The following is an 18,297-nucleotide window of genomic DNA, read 5'->3' on the forward strand; positions in this document are numbered from 1 at the left end:
GGGTGGATTTGTACAGATCAGCAACAGCATATTAATCTGGCCCTATTTCATCAACCAGGGGTGGTATTTTACATCTTAAACTATTTCATTTTAGAGCAACAAACTTTTATATATATATTTTTTTATATTAGCCCATGTTAGCTGTCATGCTGCAGACGTTTATAAAAATGCTTTAATGCATGTGTATGGTACATTGTTTATTAACAGGCCACAACTGCAATTAAATAATGTTGAAATAATGTTTTTGAACTTATAAAAATCATAATTTTGGTTATTTGTATACTTTTGATGAAAAAATACCTTTTCTTTTAAAAACAAGTGTTGTTTTAATCACAGGGATGTGGGGAAAAGCAAAGCATTTATCCTGCTGACATGAAGTGACAATACAAATACTGTCTCCATACCTACAATATTCAGGACATAAGCATATATAACAAATTGAAAAAGATTATGGATGTACAATCTTACTATTTTTGTTTGTGAAATATCTCCCTGGATAAAAATGATGAAAATGATTTCCCCTAAAAGGCATCTACTCACACAGATTATACTCCTATTCATGTCTACAAACTGGATAAAGAATGAATCATCTCCTACAAGCATTCTATTGCAGTGGCCCATTTAGGATTAAAAGTCAGTGACCCTTTGGCCAAAAGTAGTGCCTGAACACACTTGCCTATAAATATCCAGTATATGATGATAACCTCTCCAGGATTCTCAGAAATAATGCAAATCACTTTAATAATGTGTATTTTCGACCAGATTAGGTCTTGCTGCAGGGTTGTCAATTAGAAAGTGGTTCAAAGTTTTGACTTAAGCCCATCCCTAGCCTCAGGATTAGGATTTAGCATGGAGACAGCCATTATTAGTCCAGTGTGTAGAGGCTGTGGCTAAGTGGATGGAGTTATACCCTCCCCTGCTGGGCTATGATTCCCCCCCTGCTGACACTGGCCACCACAGAGCCATCATCACAATCAGAGAACACCTAACAATAACACACGTCTCCCTGATGGCTGCCCATCTCCGGGCCCTCGTTCACACTTCCGCGATACGCGACGTCTCACAGCCTATGTTCTCTGATTTCGCCCCACAAGGAAATGCGCGAGTTAAGTCTTTGGGTTTCAGGGTAATCTGTTTTCAGTGGCAGACCTCCCCACAGGGCCAGGGGGAGAAAGAGCAATCACATGCAAACATGCGGATTACGTTCGAGGGCTTAACCTCCGCTGGATTCCGTAATCAGCGAGATGGGCTGGGATTGCCGGGGTCACAGGCATGCGATATCCCCGCTGGGCCGTCCTGACGCCGCTGCGGTCAAAATCTAGGAAGAGCAGTGCTCTGTGTGTGCAGGGGCTGCCTGCACAAGAGCAGACAATTCTGTTCGGCTGTTGAGTCAAATGAGCTGCCCAGCTCTCCATCTGAGAATATCTCCTTTAGAACTGATGCGGCCAGATGTTGGATTTAAATCAGGGGTGTGTGCATACAATTGATTGTGATGCAAAACCTGATAGACATCTATTTAGTTCCAATTTATAAACTGAGTACGCACATCCATTCTCTACCTGTTAAAGACCATACACATCCAGACGTTTGAGTTCTACTGCAATCTGTCATATTAACCATAACGGTAACATAAGTAGTTTAAAATAAGTCTTTTTGACAACTGAATTTCCTTTCAAAGCGTGTTCCTGTCTGTATCCAAAGAAGGGCATCGCTCTAATCTGTTAAATAAGGATCAGAGGTGCAGGAACACAGAAGAGTTGTGCAAAGTGGAAGGTCATGCCCTTATGAATGGGCACTACACACTGGTGCAAGTTACCTGCCTGTTGGATGATGGTGTAGAACTGATAGACAGTAACTGGTTCACGCTGAGCCAACATTAGCACAGGAAACAGCAGGACAGAGACTCAAGCCCAGCATCTGGAACAAAGGTGAGACTCAACACCATGTCAGTTCCACCAGGTGAAATGGAACTGATCATTGCACTGCTCTTTATAAAGTTTAGCAGGAATATGATAATGAATAACATGGCTGTCATTTAAATGTAGGTGAATATATTAAAAAAAAATATTCATAAGCAGGCGGCAAGCAAGAGGTCCTGAATCTATGTTGATAATTTAAAAGTATCAGCGCAATTAATATCAGGACGGAGTGTGGCACAGTGGGTAAGGAACTTCGCTTGTAACCGAAAGGTCGCAGGTTCGATTCCCGGGTAAGGACACTGCCGTTGTACCCTTGAGCAAGGTACTTAGCCTGCATAGCTTCAGTATATATCCAGCTGTATAAATGGATACAATGTAAAGTGCTATGTAAAAAGTTGTGTAAGTCGCTCTGGATAAGAGCGTCTGCTAAATGCCTGTAATGTAATGTAATGTAATTAGCAGCAAGACGAAGACGTTTCTAATTATGAAGCCATGTGAGCTCCAAGACCTCTTGTTTGCTCCCGTTTTAAAGCATTGATTCAGTGAGACAGCGATGTGCATCCACTGTGTGTGAAAATGCATTGTCTGGTGTAAAAGGTTGATCTGCATTGATTCTTATAATTTCTTCTATAGAGCATTTAACTGTCCTTGACGTATGACCTAAAAATGCAATCTGGAAGCTGAAGATAACCACATGCTTCTCTCTCTGTCATCTGGAGTATTGTGGAAAAGTTCAATATTGTGGATCATCCATCAGTAAAATCAACCTTTTTCACTACATTTACTTCCAGCAGTGCAATCTCAGATCTACCTCTGAAATTAGTTGCTACGTATTGACTGTTTCAGATGCTACAAAATTTGAAGGACTTAATCTCTTCCTCTCTCTCTCAACAACTATCTACGATTAAATATTTCAAGAATAAAATCATTAAGCCTACCTCACAAATGTAGCTTTCTCAGTTAACTAGAAAACTAACTATTTCAGTCAATAAAATGACAGTGGATAATTGAATATATCAGTATTGCTGCTGATATAATGTCCAAAAGTTGGTCTTTCATAAATAGCATTTGCTATTAGCATTGATGTATAGCTTTGCTACTATAGTAGCCAGTGAGCAGTAGCTCCCAGCTGCCATTCTAAATTATCTGAAAACACCAGTTTTTACCAACAACCAATCATGAAATGATTTAAACATATGTCAGTTAGAAAAGGAAACATATTTTTCAACCATCTGTGAGGCAAGGGGAGAATATTCTGAATGTATAATACTTGAGCATTGATTGAAACTTTCACTACCTGTGTCTTCCTGTTTGGTGGGTATTACAGACAAGACTATTTTACGTGTTTCGGTATGACACAACAGCCTTTTTTGCCTGTTCAAGGAGAAGGTGTGAATACAGCTCACATTGGACTTCGGAGCTCATATTGCCTGTTGCTGGACATCTTCATGCCAAAAGGTGATCAAAGTGCTAGGTTTATTCTTATAGGAAGAGGATATTTTGCTGGTGACAAATAGAGTCGTCGCCTACCACTGCGGTTTGATTATAGACTGGCATGCAAGGAGACTCCATGCCCTTGAGGAGCTACGTTCAAAAAATGTGGAAATTCGCAAACAGCAATCAGCACAAGTGCCTCGTTTACTGACAGATGACATGGTAATTGCGCTCACATTTGCAATCCGTTGGTGTTTAAATTGGGCCCCTGTTGTGCAGGGTATTCTTGTCGACAATCATGGGGCCTGCTGTTCAGCTTGTACCCTGCAAAGAGGCTTAATTAGGAGCGATTGGAGGAAGCAAGGATGAACGCTGAAGTGTGTGGAGAGCAAGGGAGCAGTTTAGAAAACAGCCCCAGCTGTTGCTCCCTAGTCTCCTGCAGGGTGCACAGTTCTAGGCTAAGACAGAAACTGTGTAGCAGAATCCCAGTAAAGCTGGTTATCAAACTGGGGAAGTGCAATATATCTGAACCCGAAGATTTCTGTAAGAACAATATGTTAACGTTAATGTATTTTACCAACATTTAAATGTATTGTACTGCAAATGTGTTGAAACAAAACAAACTGTGAGCTTCATGCCTTTTGTTTCAGAATGTTTTAGTATGGTACAAATTAGGAGTCACCATTAAACTTAGACAATGTATACTTGCGTCAAGGGCCCTTTTAACCCCAAAGCCCTCTCAATGTTGAGGCCTCGTTTACCATCAAATCAGTAGTGCCTTTGACTGGACAGAAAGAAAGTGGTTTTAGAAGTATGTCATGGGCCCACATTCAAGTGAAGGGGATTGTATTCTTCTGGCTCTTGGTGGTTCAGAATGGTAGCAGGCATCTTTCTGCATGAGTTTTTGAATTTTTACTGCTACTGTATATCTGGCCCCATATTGTTTCCAGCAGTGTCAAATGTCAATGACCCATGGTAACAGAATGACATGGGAGCTGTTCTCACGTGCATGCCTGTACATAATATGATGTTCTAAGAAGTCATGTCTACTTGAGCATATATGAACGGTATTTCAAAAACCACAAAACATGTAAACTGAAGAAAATGAAATAATTCTGCATTTGCCCCCTACATCATTTATCATCAAATTGCTTAATGATGATAACACTCATAACATTCTAATTGTAGTTAAGTCTACATCACTGAAATCACGTGCAATTAATATTTTACAGAAGTGAATGGCACAAGTCTTTTAAATACCATTACTGAACAAGCTGCCTTGGAGTTACTTGAAGTGTATTTTCATACTTTAGTCCAGAAACTCTCTATCAACAGATATAATGCTGGCTGGTCATCAGAAACTGACCGATAACATACATTAAAACTTAAATATATATATTTCTAAACAGAAAGTGAAATATCTCTTTAAAGCATATGTATCTATAATAGATGCCTGCAAAGACCATTCACTACCTAGCCCTCACTGCCTGTGTCTGAACAATGTACTCATGCTCTTTACGATACATTATTTTGTGTCCTCATGCCCATGCAGATAGTGAAGAAGTCCCTTTTCACCATTATGTAATGCTTCCCCCAGTAGTTCAACAAAATGCAAACCACTAACAGACGTTTCAGTTGATGCAGGCTGATTAGTTGATTGGATGCTGGATTTACAGACAAGTGGTGGTCTCTCAGAAACCACAGTAACGGGTTTCACAATGTCACATTTAACCATGACTTTCAACTTATTTAGGCAATGCTGATTTTGCTAGACACAAAGCAACCTGCGTGGACATAATGCATTTTTGACATAGTTATGGAACCAAGCTTTGCTTGTTTGCCAGTCCGCATTTGCTTGAGTCAAAGGGAAAGGTAACGTGAGCGCGTACCAGCAGCTACATTGAAGAGGACAGGAACGCGCACGCAGCTCGTTCAGGGAGGGAGTGTGGAGAAACAACGGATTTTAATTACAACGGAAAAAAGGGACTATGGGCCAGCGCTTCCAAATCCGAAAATAGACCGCGTTTTCAAATGTAACACGCTTGCAGATCACTACAAGTCAACAATTCAAATGTGAAAATTAGTAAGTATTTGTTCTTGTCGTTCAGATAATCCATGTATTAGCTGTGCTGTGAGAATGTATCAGCTAACTAGTTTTGTAGCATCTCTGATTTGCCATTGTAAGCGCTCATTTGTTTAGCTAACGGAAATATGTTTATTATTAATTATCGATAAAGCATTCTAGCGTCCGCTTGCCTGCTATGTAATCACCTAGCTAACTATGTATAGTTAACATTTGCTTGCTAGCTGGTTGAATATTACTGTAACGTGACTTTAGTTTTATAGCTAGGTAGCTAACGTAGCTAGCTGGCTATACAGTGATATCATACCGAGTCTTAAATATAAAATCAATGATGTAACGGTAACTTAGCTAGCTACCTAACATTTCCCAAAGGCACAGTTACCCCGCGGTAGAAAGCTGAAAAAAAATGCTAGCTAACGTTAGCTAACATGTTCCATCATGAAGCTGCTTATTGGACTCACTTGCTAAGCAGCTACTAAAAACATATTATGCATATAATTTATCTTGCCATCGTGCTAGCACTAGCCAATGTGTACATATGTTTGTGTAAAATGTACCTGTGTTTTACTAAGATAATAAACGTTAGCTGGTTTGTTAGCAGCAGCATTGTTCGTTAGTTGTCTAGCTAGCTAGGTCTAATATTATCTGAAACTGGAGTTAAAATGTGAGTAAACTAAGCACGCTAGTTAGCTAGGTAGCTGACGTTAACTTGTTGAGTTTTGTGGCCAAACTGTTTGTTTACATTCGCCACATAGAAACCATCAAGCGCCAGGCTAACCACACAGCTGGCAGTGCTGACACAAGTTTTTACCCACCAGGGATCATATATCTATGTGCCCAATGTAATAAAGGGATATTTGTGTGGTATTTGGCTAGCTGTAGCTAAATATGATTCCCCTAGCTAGCAAGTTGGATAAAGGTTAGCTTCTCAAAACTTCTAGTAGTCAAAACCGGTTATTTGGTGGTACTTAGCAATGTGTGTCTAAAATGTGAGCTATTCTTGTAAACTAAATGGTTAATACAATACATTATACATAATATTACATTACAGCTGACTAGCTAACGTTACCTAACGTTAGATAACATTCTCTTATGCTTTTAAAAATTGTTTTCCAGCGGTCTGAGATGTCCCAGCAGCTTATAACCAACCCTTGGGGATGACCAGGCCTCCCCCCAGGGTGTGATTAGGATGGGGCCCGATGTCCCCCTGCTAAATGAGTACAAGCAGGAGTTCTTCTGGAAACGTTTCCCTCAGACAGTGCTGGGGGGGCCCCGCTTCAAGCTGGGCTACTGCGCCCCACCGTACATCTACGTCAACCAGATCATCCTGTTCTTGACTCCATGGGTGTTTGGCGGGGTGGGCACGCTGCTGTACCAGCTGCAGCTGCTGGAGGATTACTATGCGGCCGCGCTGTCCGGGGGGCTCATGCTGGGGGCCGGCGTGGTGCTCCAGGCCCTGGCCGCGTGCGCCGTGCGGAAGACCGCCACGGTGCAGCGCCTCCACACCCCCAACATCCTGGCCGACGAGGAGGAGGTGGAGTTCGCCAGCTGCACCAGCTCCGAGACCATCAAGTTCATCATCCCCGGCAAGAAGTTTGTCTTGAACACGGTGCTCCACTCGGTGCTGGCCGGGACCCTGTGCGGGCTGGGGACCTGGTACCTGCTCCTCAATCGGCTCACCGCCCTCTACGGCAACACGGGAGTGGCCGTGCTGATCTTCGTCCTGAGCTGGGTGACGCTCTGCATCGGGGAGTACTCACTCATCGTCAACACAGCGACCGAGACGGCCACCTTCCAGGCGCAGGACACCTACGAGATCACGCCGCTCACCCGCCCGCTCTACATCTTCGCCTTTATCGCCGTGGACCTCGCACAGAGGTGACCGCTGAGAAAACCCAAACTTAACCATTCTGTTTCTTACCCTGTTGAGTGTGGTGTCGTGTGAACTGATGAACAGGCTTGTGCTGACTTGCTGGTTGTGCCTCTCTGTCCGCTGGCAGATTTGCAGGGCCGGTGCCTGAGCTGCAGCAGACGAACCAGGTGCTTCATGTGCTGTTCCTGTTCCTGCCCCTGCTGTGGGCACTGGGCATGCTCTCTCCCCTGGATGCCCTCCTCCTCTGGGGCATGGAGCAGGTGCTGGTGTTTGGACTCGGGGGCTCCCCCATGTCAACTAATGTCAGGTGACTGTTCCTTCCCAGCTACTGGACCTGAACACAGTGCACACTCCAGATATACTTTACAGGGCTTTTGCATTTCCCTCAGCCAGTCCTGTGACTGTTTAAAGTGTAAAGTGTAGCCATTCCCATCATGACCTGCAGTTCTCCTCCCAGGCTTGTGTGGGTCTCCCTCACTGTTTGCTTTCTTGTTCTTCAGGCTGTTGGGGATGTTTTCGGTATCCGTGTGCGCGGCCGTTTCCGTCTTCTTCATCCCGTCCACCTTGGGCGTGGTGCTCTTTACCGTCGCCATGGGCTTCCTGCTCAGCCTTGACCTCAGCCAGGTGGGGGCGCTGCTGAGGTCGTGCGGGGCGCCGGGCAGCCACTCGGAGCCTTCCCGCGCGCTGGGCTGGAGGCTGGGCGGGAAGGAGCTGCTGCTCTACCTCAGCCTGCTGCTGGCGGCCATGGCCGAGGCGGGCCTCCTCCACCACTTCCTCCCCCCTACCCGAAACTGGACCACGGGCGCCCAGGCCGTGCTCAGCTACCTCCTCATCGCCCTCTTCGCTCTCAGCTGGGCCCTCAGGGAGATGCAAGGCGTCTACCTTCTCGGGGGAGTCTTCCACAACCCGCTGTACCCCAAGGAGACGACCAGCGTGAGGGTGTTCAAGCAGCAGAGCCGGGGTCTCCAGGTGGCGGGGATGGTCAGAAGAGTGCTGGTCAATCTGGGTGAGGTTCCAGGCGGAGCTCTGCTCCGTTGGTCGTTCCTCTCATTTGGCATTGCTCGTGAAAGTCAGGAGCCTGCGTTGTGTCATCTGGGGAGACGATCGTTTCACTCATCTTGATTGTGGGCCTTGCAGTTTCGCCGTTCGCCATGATTGCCTTCCTGGCTGTGGACGACTCTCTTCAGAGGCTGCACACTGCTTCTCTCTGCATGGGCTTCACCCGGGCTTTCAGAACGGTGAGCGTCTTTCCTGTTCCTGTCGGGGGGGGGCAAAAAATACAGGAGCTGAATCCTAACTAATAAATGACAGGTTCTTTAGAAAAGGACAGCGCGCTCAGTTAGCACCTTTCACATCTCTTAAAAGCTATCCATGAGTGCAGTTTGACCCAGAAGTCACCATTACTGACATTCGTTTGTGTCAGCTTGGTCCTCAGCTTCCCAGAACTCGAAAGCATTAGGCCTAGTACAAGGCCAATTCGGGATCCTAGATCTGTTGTAGAAGAGGCTCCTGCCCACTGTGTCCCATTTATTGCATTCAGCTCATTGTAGTTTGGATGGTGGTCACAGACGTTCTTAAAATACAACACAGAGTGCAGGAGCTATTTTTTGTCTGAAGTGCTATTGCTACGCCTGTTAAGGCCTGAATTGGGGGCTCAGGGAGGCTTGATTGTGATTGGGAGAGAGGCGATGCAGGGATACAAAAGAGGCTTTTCCCGCTGAAGAGGCTGAAACCAGGGCGCCTGTCTCCTCTCTCAGGTGTGGCAGAGCACGGAGGACTCGCTGCTGCAGATGGCGGTGGTGGCGGTGGTGCGGCTGGCGGCCCGGGGCGTGCAGCTGCTGTGGTGGGACAGCCTGGGCACGGGGGTCCAGCTCCTGCTGGTAAGACATCCACCCTTACGGCCTGAATGTCATCCTCCTCTCTGCTATGCTTTCAGCTGTTGGTGCTCTGTTTTGCTATGAATTGGCCAGTAAAGAAATAGTAAGTTTATCTTCCCCGGTTTGTGTCATTCGCTGGCTATGAGGAAGAGACTGCATTGTTGGGACCCAGTTGGCTTCTTCTCGGTAGTGGAGTTAGTTTAGGTTTATCAGGGTTCTTTGGATCGCTTCTCACTAGCTTACTCATTGTGACATGCCTGTAAACCATAGATTAGTCCTGCTCAGCCACAGTTGCACCTGTCCTTTGACCGGCACTAGCTGTCCTGTAACACTGTGTGGCCAGTATGTTAGAATCACTCACTTATGGGTGAGCGCATTGGTGAGTGCACATACTTCCTCTGCAGTGCTCCATGTACTCCATGTAGGCCCCAGAGACACCATAGATGATTCCTGTGAGGGTAAGGAAAAACGGGGGAAATGGGGGAAAAGACAGAGATGTAGTGAGAAGTGCTTACATACAGACACATGATTCAAAGCCAAGTGATGCGTAATCCAAGCTGTCTGTTGCTTCAAAAAATAGCATTATTTTTCCACTACACACCAGTGCCAATATTAAAACAACACCAAATATTTAGCTTCATATAATATTTGTCTTCAGTCCCAACACAAATATTGAATAATGAAAAGTTCAACTATGAATAATGAACCCTGCCATTGCAAAATGGCCTATATAGAAACGGTATGTGACGGTAAAAGGATTTAAAAGTAAATTAAATAAAGCTTATTTAGATTATTGCAATCCCGGACCCATAGCAGCTGCACAACTGTGTTTGTGAATGTCCCTATCAACCTCAGTCTGTGATTTGCCAAGCCCCGATGTCAGTGTAACATGGTACTCCAATCAGTATCACAATTCTGAGCACTTGTCAGTTACCTTGGGCTTCATTGCCTGTGCTTGTGATTGAAAATGCGACCCAAGCTTCCCTCAGCGCTAGCATAAATCAATGCTTTACATCAGTGTTTCTTAAACTATGGGTCGGGACCCAAAATGGTTCATGGGGCTGTATGAGGTGGGTCCCGGAATGAGTCTGTAGTCCACTAGGCTATGCTAGTATGTGTATTGGAAGGGTCCCTGAAAGGTAGTCAATTTGTAATTCTAAAGGTACTCAATTTGGATCTCGGCATTAAAAAGTATTTCTAATTTGGGTCTCAGTATTAAAAAGTTCAAGAACCACATGAAGAGTGACTCATGGGTAGGAGTTTCCTTTGTCAGAAAAGCTTGAGCCCTCTCAGTGGGTGGTGGAGCCAGGCCCCTTAACCCAGACCTCTGCCGACCTGCCGCAGGTGAGCCTGATAAGCGACCGGCTGGAGCAGTTTGCCACCAAGCTGAAGTTTGCCCTGACGGTGCTGGTGACCTCCTGGACGGAGAAGAAGCAGCGGCGGCAGTCGGCGGGGCGGCTCCTGGCGCTCAACGGCGCCCTCTTCCCCCTGCTGCTGGCCGTGCTGGTGCTGTCGGCCGTGCTGTCGGCCCCCCTGCTGCCCCTCTTCACGCTGCCCGTCTTCCTGGTGGGCTTCCCCAGGCCCGAGCGCAGCTGGCCCGGCCCCGTGGGCACCGCCTGCTCCTGCCCGGACTCGGTGTACTACCAGCAGATGAGCGGCAGCCTGGCCTGTGCCCTCAGCACCGCCCTCGCCAGGGGAGCGCTGGGTAAGTGGGCCTCTCTCACGACCCTGTTTATATATTTACCTCACTTAGCCGTATGCTAAAAGCGTGAGATACTGTTAGCGTTGGCTGGAGGGTTCTTGGCCTCTCGTCAGGTGTATGTGTCGTAATACCGCAACGGTAATTTTAATGCTCATTTAATAGTCATTGTCATATGCATTTAATTTTAATTTGTTGCTGTTCTCGATTGAGGAAATTCCAGGAACATCATAGTCTGAGAAAATATCTATTTTGTACTCGTACATTAATAAATCTTTGAAATAAGCGTCCAATGAGAGCAGACGAGCAGGAAAGAGTGGGCTGATCGTACAGAAGGTCCATCATTGCATGAATTAAACTGAAACAAACTTTACTTCTTTTCCAGGTACTATACTTCCATCCTAATTTATAAAAGGTAGCGTAGTGGCTGGTAATTGTATCATCAGTAATTGTCCCAGCTTTTCTTTGAATGGCTTGGTCTTTAGTTCAGGAAGCCTTGGTGTGCAGAGACCTGTTTGGAGGTGGCATGAGAAATTTTGATGCGTTTGTTTTGGCTTGAAACGGAAAGCTGTAGATGCTTGTGTATGTGAGAAGGGGCTCCAGTATGTTGCAGTAAAGCATGGGGTGCAGATGGGGCTTAAACAAACAAAAATAACAACCAGTCTTGACCTCCTTGTGCCAAATGGAAGTGAGTTTGTTGTCGGGTATGAACCTGAAGTGTCAAAAACAAATTTCATGAGCTTTCAAGTTTTAAACAAAGAAAAACGTTTTCCTCTTAAGGCACTCCAGGTCGAAAACGGCAAATGTCTTTTCAAGACTTTTTAAAGATTTTGAGAATTTGCTCTCAAAAATGGTATGTATTTTGCTAAGGTACATGCTACCTGCTTAATTGTTACGTCATTGTCTCTGTTGACACTGTTGACATGACAGTTTCTTTATACAAATTCAAAGCCATTGAAAAATCTGGGTCAGTTGAAATGAAGTATTCGCTTGAGGGAATGACATCATTGTCTTGTCCAGGATTCCAACCCAAAACTGGTCATCAGTCCAGAGCTTCAGCGTCCAGAATCCTCCCCTGGTTATAAATGATTACATTTCCTTTAAATAAAATGGCCTGTTTGAAGATTGACATTTGAATGTGCACTGACCAGCTCGGTAGTACACAGTATGGAAAGAAAAAAAAATCATTTAATTACCAGAAAGGATCAACAAATGCGATGTCATGCGGTGAGCTGCATCTCCTGTGTAAATGTTCCGGTCTTAATGTCGGGTGGGGGGGCGGGACGCTGGGATATGACTGCAGCGGTGCGGTGAACTTTAAAAGCGGCGAGGCGTGTTTGTAGAGCGCGCAGCGGGGACGCCGCCCCGCGCGGGCCTGAAAGGGGGACGTGCGTCTGCCGCGTGACGCGTGCGGCTCGTGCCCGGCTCTGACGCTGCGCCCCCCAGATCCAGGGCCCCTCCCCTCGTGAAGCGAGCGACCCAAATCGAATCCGTCTGATCTGTATTCGTTACATCCCGAATATTTCCACACCGTTTGCCCCGTAATGTTCTTAGTCCTGTCTGCGGCCGCTCGCGAATCTGATTGCCCGGTGCTAACTCGCTGTCGGGAAAGAAAGAAGCGATTCGGTTTAATTATTTAAGATGGGCCGGCGTTTAAAATTTAAAAAAGGGAGGGGAGGAAGGAAACGTGGTGATATCATCCATCAGTTTAATTATATTCATGACGAGCAACAAGGTCTTCGCCTAGATGCGTAATTCCAGTGGAGCTTCCGATGCTGAAAACGGGGATCTTTTTTTTTTTTTTTTTTTTCCTCATCTCATGCTTTGCATCGACGAGCAATGAGAGGCAGCAGAACGCGAAACACGTCACTTTCCATCAGGAGACACAGCGGCTCCTGCCAGATGCAGGGATGGGATCTGACATCTGTCCCTGGGCCATGAAACGCGAGTCCGGCTTCGACAAGCCACTTGAGCCCTTCCCTCTCGCCAGATTCCTTTGTGGTTGCGTCTCCGCCCCGACCCTTCACCGCAGGCCACTTTGGAAAATGGCTGAGCCTGTTTTCACCCAAGGAACAGCTGTTTACTTCAATTGGATTGCGGGTCTTCAGGAATTGAAGCATTTCAGACTTGTTCAATCGGCCAGGCTAAAGTGTTTTGCATATTTTTTGTGTGTGACAAAATGATGCATGTTACACTGAACATCTTATAGGCATTTATACAGAAATGCATAGTTGCGTAGGTAGCAGAATAGCAGTTTGAATCACTGGCCACATTAAACGCTGATAGCATTCCCCCAGAAGTTTTGAGTCCCTAAAAGCCTTGCTTTGGCTAACTGTGGCTTATTCTCCCTCCAAGGCTCCCCCAAGCCGGGATCACACTTCCTTGGCCGCATCCAGGACCGGGTTGTGTGGATCCTGGTCCTGGAGAGAGGCTTCGGCTACTACTGTCTGAACATCAAGGTTCGAATCCCTTTTCCTCTCCAATGTGTGTTAATTATACAGGCCCTGCGGCGGGGGATTAGTTAAAGGCTTCCTGCAAAGTGTCAGAGAGTGTGCATGTAACATTTATGATGTCATCTGAGTGCATTAGTAATGCATGATGGCGCTAACGTGCGTAGCTTCCTGCCACTTCCTGCGCTGTGTTCCAGGGGCTGGAGCTGCAGGAGACCTCGTGCCACACTGCGGAGGCGCGGCGCGTTGACGAGGTGTTCGAGGGGGCGTTCGAGTCCCCCGAGGGGCTGGGCCGCGGGACGGGCGTCAACCTGCACTGGGGCAACGTCCTGACGCCGTGCGCGGCCCTGCCCGTGCGCGTGTACTCGGACGCCCGCAGCGTGCTGACGGGCATCATCGACTCGCACGACAACCTGCGCCAGCTCCGCGACGACTTCCCGAAGGTGCTGGTGTGGGTCCTGCTGCGGCACTGCGTCGGGCGCCGCCGGGCCTTCGCGGGAAGCGCGGGGGACGAGGGCAGGAGGTCGCGCAGCGCGCGGACGCAGCCCAACGCGGCGGCCTCCAGGCCCCCCTCGCTGAAGCCCCGGCGGGAGAGCCCCAGCCTGAACTCCTTCAGCGACTGGTCGGACGAGGACGACCTGTTCGGCCCCCGGCCCGCCCGGCGGACGGCGGCCCAGGTGAACGCGGGGCCCCCAGCCCCTGGGACGGCGCCGCACACGGGGCCCTCCCTGCCCGGCTCGGTGGAGATGGACAGCCTGTTCGGGGATGTGGCCCTGTCGGCCCTCAGGCCCCTGCAGCCCCTGGGCCTGGGGCTCCCGGCAGCGGACAGGGGCCGGGGGCCCGAGGGCCCCGGTTTCCCCGGGGCCGCCCTGCCCCGCCCGGACTTCAGCTCGCGCCACTCGGAGCTGCTGGGCCTGCCCTCGGGGTGGCGCAGCGCCCCCTTGCCCGCGCCGCGCCTGCGCCAGGCCAGGCACTTCTTCCCGGAGGAGTGGTTCCGTTTCGCGCTGGGGCGGCTGGAGCTGGCCGGGCCGGGCGAGAGCCCCCTGGAGGTGGCGGAGGCCTTGCAGGGGGACCAGGCGCTGAGGGACCTGCACGCCCAGGTGGCCCTCAGCTGCTTCATCGCCATGGGGGCGGAGTCCAGCGTCACCAGCCCCAGCTACGTGTACAGGGTGTACTGCGGTGACGTGCCCTGGACCGAGGGCTTGGATTGGCTCACCTCCAACGCTGAGCTCTTCCAGCTCACGCTCAAGGCTTTCAGGTAAAGCAGCTGTGGGGGAGCAGGGGGGAGCTGGGTCCTGCACAGGTCTGTCTTTCACGACCCACGACCGTGCTCCGCTCGTCGTAATAACACCAGCCCCACACTCTAACCCTCTGCTTGACTCCTCCCACAACCTGACCTTTTAAAAGAAGCCATGTTCCAAACCAAAGCGAAAATCACAGATTCATTAACAGTAAATATTTAATGACAAAAAATTCCTTCGTGCAGCAAATAACAGTTCCATGTCACATTTTTGTTTTGAAACACACGACTCATAATTGAAAACAAAATCCAGCAGCTGGCCCCTGTCTTTATGGCTCCCTGACCTGAAGCAGGACTGGGGAGGATTGGCCTCTCCAGGGCATCCTTATATTAGCCTCTGCATATCTGCTGTGATGTGCAGATAAGCTTATTACATTTACGTTTCAGGCATTTAGCAGGTTCTGCACATACATGAATTTGTACAACTGGATATTTACTGAATCAATTCAGAACCTTGTACAGTGCTGCAATTGAGCAAAATCAAGTCAAATTTACAAGCTCAGAGTTACAAGCCCAGTTCCCTAATCATTATGCTACACTCAGACCCTGAAAGGATATTGATTCACAGCAACCATATGTCGGTTCTACTCATTTGCAGACTACAAGTATGAGAGTGCAGATTATAATCCAGACTACAGAGGTAATCCCTCACTCGGATGCTCTGTTCCCCTGGCGCGTGCAGGTACAGTTTTAAGCTGCTGTTTGACCAGGCCAGCCTGGGGCCGGTGGAGAGCCCGGAGGAGCTGCTAAGCACCCTGGAGGACTACGAGCGGGACTGGTACATCGGTCTGGTGTCTGAAAGGGGCTGGCAGGAGGCCGTCCTGCAGGAGAAGCCTTACCTCTTCTCCCTGGGACACGATCTCACCATGGTAACCTCGTCAACACCTCGCCGCCAACTAACAACTGCCACTGGGTCACAGGCCAGCTTGGGTAGTGGTTTGGATTTGGTTTGCAAATGGTACCTTTTGGGTAGTGCAGGTAATAATAGGAATAAGAATACTGATACAGGCACCGTCTTGAGGTACAAGACCAGGCACAAGTTACTGACTGACCCTGGTGAATGCACAAGCAGAAAGAGCTTTTCCACCTGTTGGGTAATGATTTGTGTTTCCAGCTATTCTTAACCAGGCTGTGATGGGTGACAGCCATGTGAACTTTGCCCCCATTATGATGTCCTGGTTTCTGTGATGGTGTTCAGTTTAAGATGCTTGTTGAACTGCTTTGTGGCAGCATTGTTAATGGGGGAATAATGGCAGAACCACTATCTAAAGCTATTGTTACTGATAGAAAATGAAGTAACGCTAAAAGTGTATCTCATTATTTACGTCTGGAGGCATCCGTTGAGTAATCCAATACCATAAATAATAGCTTGATGTTGTGTTGTGGAAACCAAATCTTAGTAAGGATGGTAAATAGTCCTCAATATGTTGAATGTATTTCAGGACTGATATTTGTATTTGCTGTTTGTTTGTTTGAAGTTGGCTAGGCGTGTGAAAGGTCAGCACATTCGCCCATTTTCTCTGAAAGAGCCTTCCAGAAAGGCATGGATGAGCGAGAAGGCCAGAGTAAAGAGGGTGTCTGTATGTCCGCAGGGCACCTACACGGGCCGCATGCTGACCCTGCAGGAGATGCTGGTGCAGGTGGGCCACCTCAATCGGGAGGGGGTGCGCGGCCAGTGGGCCAACCTGTCCTGGGAGCTGCTGTACGCCACCAACGACGACGAGGAGCGCTACAGCATCCAGGCGCACCCCGTCCTGCTGCGCAACCTGACCGTGCAAGCCGCCGATCCCCCGCTGGGCTACCCCATCTACTCGTCCGCCCCGCTGCACCTGCCCTGCCTCTGACCCCCCCCCCCACGCCCACGCACAGCTAGACCCGCTATCCGCCAGACCAGCCACTGAGGTTCCCCCGCTGCATTGACTGGCGGCGGTGGTGGCGGCGGAGCACCTGGTCTGTTAGACCTATCGCCCATACTGAGGTGTAGTCCGAAAATGTGGAGAGGTAGCCGACGTCTCTGTTTTGAAGAAGTGCGGTCACCTCGTGGGCACTCTACAGTGCTCATCATCAGTTTGGAGGCCTTGGAGCAGCTGGGGAGAGCACACGTTCATATCTGTAAAGGATGCACCCTGAGTACTGTTTTTTTGCCCTCTTATTCAACATAAAACCTCCACAGCTTGAGTCATAACAAAATATGTCTGCCCTCTCTCCACACCATTTCAGGAAATGGGTGTACTCAAAGTTTCACAGAACTATCTGACGACAAACACGCGTTTGGTTTGCATTGCTTCATCATTTAATGGTAAAGTTTTTGGTATTGCACGTTTCACAGCTGGATGGGAACAGCATCAAAAACTTAATATGCTGTGGATTCAGTTTTTGTTCCAAATCGATCACTTTACATTTCCATCTATTATGAAAGTGCAGATCACGTTTGTCTTCACATGGCAATATAAAGCATTGCTTTGTTAATTGTGGCAGACCCGGTGATATACTTGAAGGAATGACAGTCACTAATGAAAGGTCAAATGAAATGTATTCATTCCTCATACATTACAAAGCTTATACCTGCTACGAAACACAAAAAATACCTGATGTTGTAAAGCATAGGGCAGCACTTTAATAATACACAACAATTTACAGTAAGTCTGGAAAATGTGTGTCCTTGAAGTGAAAAATAATTTTAGGGGCAGTTGTTATTCACAAGGTCAGTTGGCTAGCTGAGTTCAAGAATGTACATTTTTATTCTGGAATGTGTTTGGTGGCAACTCACAATTGAATGTTATGTAAGGAAAAAATGCAGCTCATGTAATAATGCGCTTAAACTGCTCTGCATTTTTACAAAGCACCGCAGCGGTCAGACGGAATACTACCTGCCTTCCTAGAATGCACTGCAAGCAGGTTCTCGCTTTGTCATCGGTGAAGATAGCTGAAGGATATACTCGCACGTACGCCTGAAAGCATGAACTGCCTGGTCATCAATCTGGTTTCCGATTTTAGTCCATTTTGTTCACAGGACCCCGGGCCCATGCCTCTCGGCATATTAGCCAATATAAATGAATGTGCACATAAATATTTTGAGGGGGGACTGCTCCACAGATCTGCCCATTAGTTCTGGCCCTGGTATAGCCGGGCTGATGATGATGGTGAAATCTCAGCGTACGACGCACTAAATGATATGCCGTGGGGCCATCTCATATCAACACAGTCCGCACAGTGCTTCCAGTTCCTTGTTTTTTCTACTGCACTTATGTTTGATCCCTTGGACCATTGAAGTTTGTGTTCTCAAACCAAAAGGGAAAAAGGCATCACTTTTTATAAACCGCTTATATTAAGGATGTGCCTTGTTTTTTGTTACTGGAATCAGTAATATGGTCGGTAATCATTTTGTAGACCAGTTTACAATATTCTTCCTTCGACAAGAAAAATGACTGCAGATCTGTGCAGTTTGCAGATGTGGATTTCCTGTAAAAATGTGTTTTAAATGTTTATTTTTAAGCTGTGGTTATTGTACAGTATGTATTTGTACATAAATGTAATTATATAATTTTACAGCGATAACCAAGAATTTTCTGTTTATTTGTGCAGAATTGCAAATGAGCAGCAGGTTCTTCCAAATACAAATTTTCTTTCTGATTTGTGATTGAATCTATAATGAAGTACAG

General features: G+C 47.5%; 1 protein-coding gene across 1 annotated transcript; it reads left to right on the forward strand.

Annotated features, from left to right (window-relative positions):
* The first annotated feature begins 5,152 nt into the window (after positions 1-5,152).
* On the forward strand, positions 5,153-18,268 carry pcnx4 (pecanex 4). The gene is made up of 11 exons (XM_035386744.1): positions 5,153-5,436; positions 6,553-7,314; positions 7,437-7,616; positions 7,810-8,315; positions 8,447-8,547; positions 9,067-9,189; positions 10,531-10,891; positions 13,241-13,344; positions 13,533-14,593; positions 15,318-15,504; positions 16,228-18,268. The coding sequence occupies exons 2-11, from the start codon at positions 6,626-6,628 to the stop codon at positions 16,477-16,479; spliced, it is 3,564 nt and encodes a 1,187-aa protein (XP_035242635.1). The 5' UTR covers positions 5,153-5,436; positions 6,553-6,625; the 3' UTR covers positions 16,480-18,268.
* Positions 18,269-18,297: the final 29 nt, after the last annotated feature.

Source organism: Anguilla anguilla, chromosome 1 (genome assembly GCF_013347855.1).
Source record: "Anguilla anguilla isolate fAngAng1 chromosome 1, fAngAng1.pri, whole genome shotgun sequence".
NCBI classification, from domain to species: domain Eukaryota; kingdom Metazoa; phylum Chordata; class Actinopteri; order Anguilliformes; family Anguillidae; genus Anguilla; species Anguilla anguilla.

Excerpts from the sequence above, each read along its gene's own strand:
- pcnx4 (XM_035386744.1), top strand. The coding sequence starts at position 6,626 with ATGGGGCCCGATGTCCCCCTGCTAAATGAGTACAAGCAGGAGTTCTTC. Across the intron at positions 7,617-7,809 it reads CCCATGTCAACTAATGTCAG|GCTGTTGGGGATGTTTTCGG; the intron begins GTGACTGTTCCT and ends CTTGTTCTTCAG. Across the intron at positions 8,316-8,446 it reads AAGAGTGCTGGTCAATCTGG|TTTCGCCGTTCGCCATGATT; the intron begins GTGAGGTTCCAG and ends TGGGCCTTGCAG.